This window comes from Cynoglossus semilaevis, unplaced genomic scaffold (genome assembly GCF_000523025.1).
Source record: "Cynoglossus semilaevis isolate Cse_v1.0 unplaced genomic scaffold, Cse_v1.0 C18951922, whole genome shotgun sequence".
NCBI lineage: Eukaryota > Metazoa > Chordata > Actinopteri > Pleuronectiformes > Cynoglossidae > Cynoglossus > Cynoglossus semilaevis.
Window position 1 is genome coordinate 1 of NW_007590085.1, and position 650 is coordinate 650.

At 41.8% G+C, this 650-nt stretch overlaps 1 protein-coding gene across 1 annotated transcript; it reads right to left on the reverse strand.

Annotated features, from left to right (window-relative positions):
• Positions 1–22: 22 nt before the first annotated feature.
• Positions 23–572, reverse strand: LOC103399553 (bifunctional apoptosis regulator-like). Its single transcript, XM_008338228.2, has 2 exons — positions 311–572; positions 23–217 (listed from the first exon to the last, which is right to left on the reverse strand). Exons 1-2 carry the CDS (start codon positions 472–474, stop codon positions 46–48), a joined length of 336 nt encoding a protein of 111 aa, XP_008336450.2. The 5' UTR covers positions 475–572; the 3' UTR covers positions 23–45.
• Positions 573–650: the final 78 nt, after the last annotated feature.

Consider the following 650-nt stretch of genomic DNA (forward strand, 5'->3'; position numbering starts at 1 on the left):
TGTTTTTGATGTTTAGACGGGGAGTTAATTTAATTTAATTAGTCCTCATGTTGGATAAAAACAAGAACTTACTTTATATTCCCACAGATTCTGTGGTGCTTTAACGCCGAGGACTTTAATTCTGTCCAGTTCGGCTAAGACAGCTCGTCGGTGGGCCTGATTTTCGATGCTGTACGGCGGCTTCAACAGCTCCTCGTCTCCCAGCATTAACAGTAACCTGGATTAGAGGAAACAGCGCCACACTGAGGCAAAGAATAACAATGACAAAATAAATGAATTGAATGTTTTTTTGTTGTTGTTTTTGTTTTACCTTCCATTCACATTTTCCAGATGAAAAGCCTCCCTGTAGAGCTGGGCCCAGGGCCCCAGGTTCTCCAGCCAGGTCATGACCTCCACCGCCGTCCAGTGGGACACGGGTTTACTGATGAGCAGGTCGTGCTGCTCTGATGCCCCACTGCTCCAGTGAAACACCATCACCGTCACCTGGACACACGCAGAGAGAAAGTTAGCATTAATTAAAACCCAGCATTTGTTGTGGTTTAAAAAAGTTAACAGTTTTGTACTCAATAAATCTGTGCACAACAGCAATATCTTTTACTATTGACCTCATTTATACTGTTGTTAGTATTATTATTATTAATAATAATCAT

What these genes read in the sequence shown, in the direction of transcription:
- LOC103399553 (XM_008338228.2), bottom strand. Translation starts at nt 474, where the DNA reads ATGGTGTTTCACTGGAGCAGTGGGGCATCAGAGCAGCACGACCTGCTC. An exon ending in CTGGAAAATGTGAATGGAAG is followed by an intron (nt 218 to 310) that starts GTAAAACAAAAA and finishes CCTCTAATCCAG; the next exon opens with GTTACTGTTAATGCTGGGAG.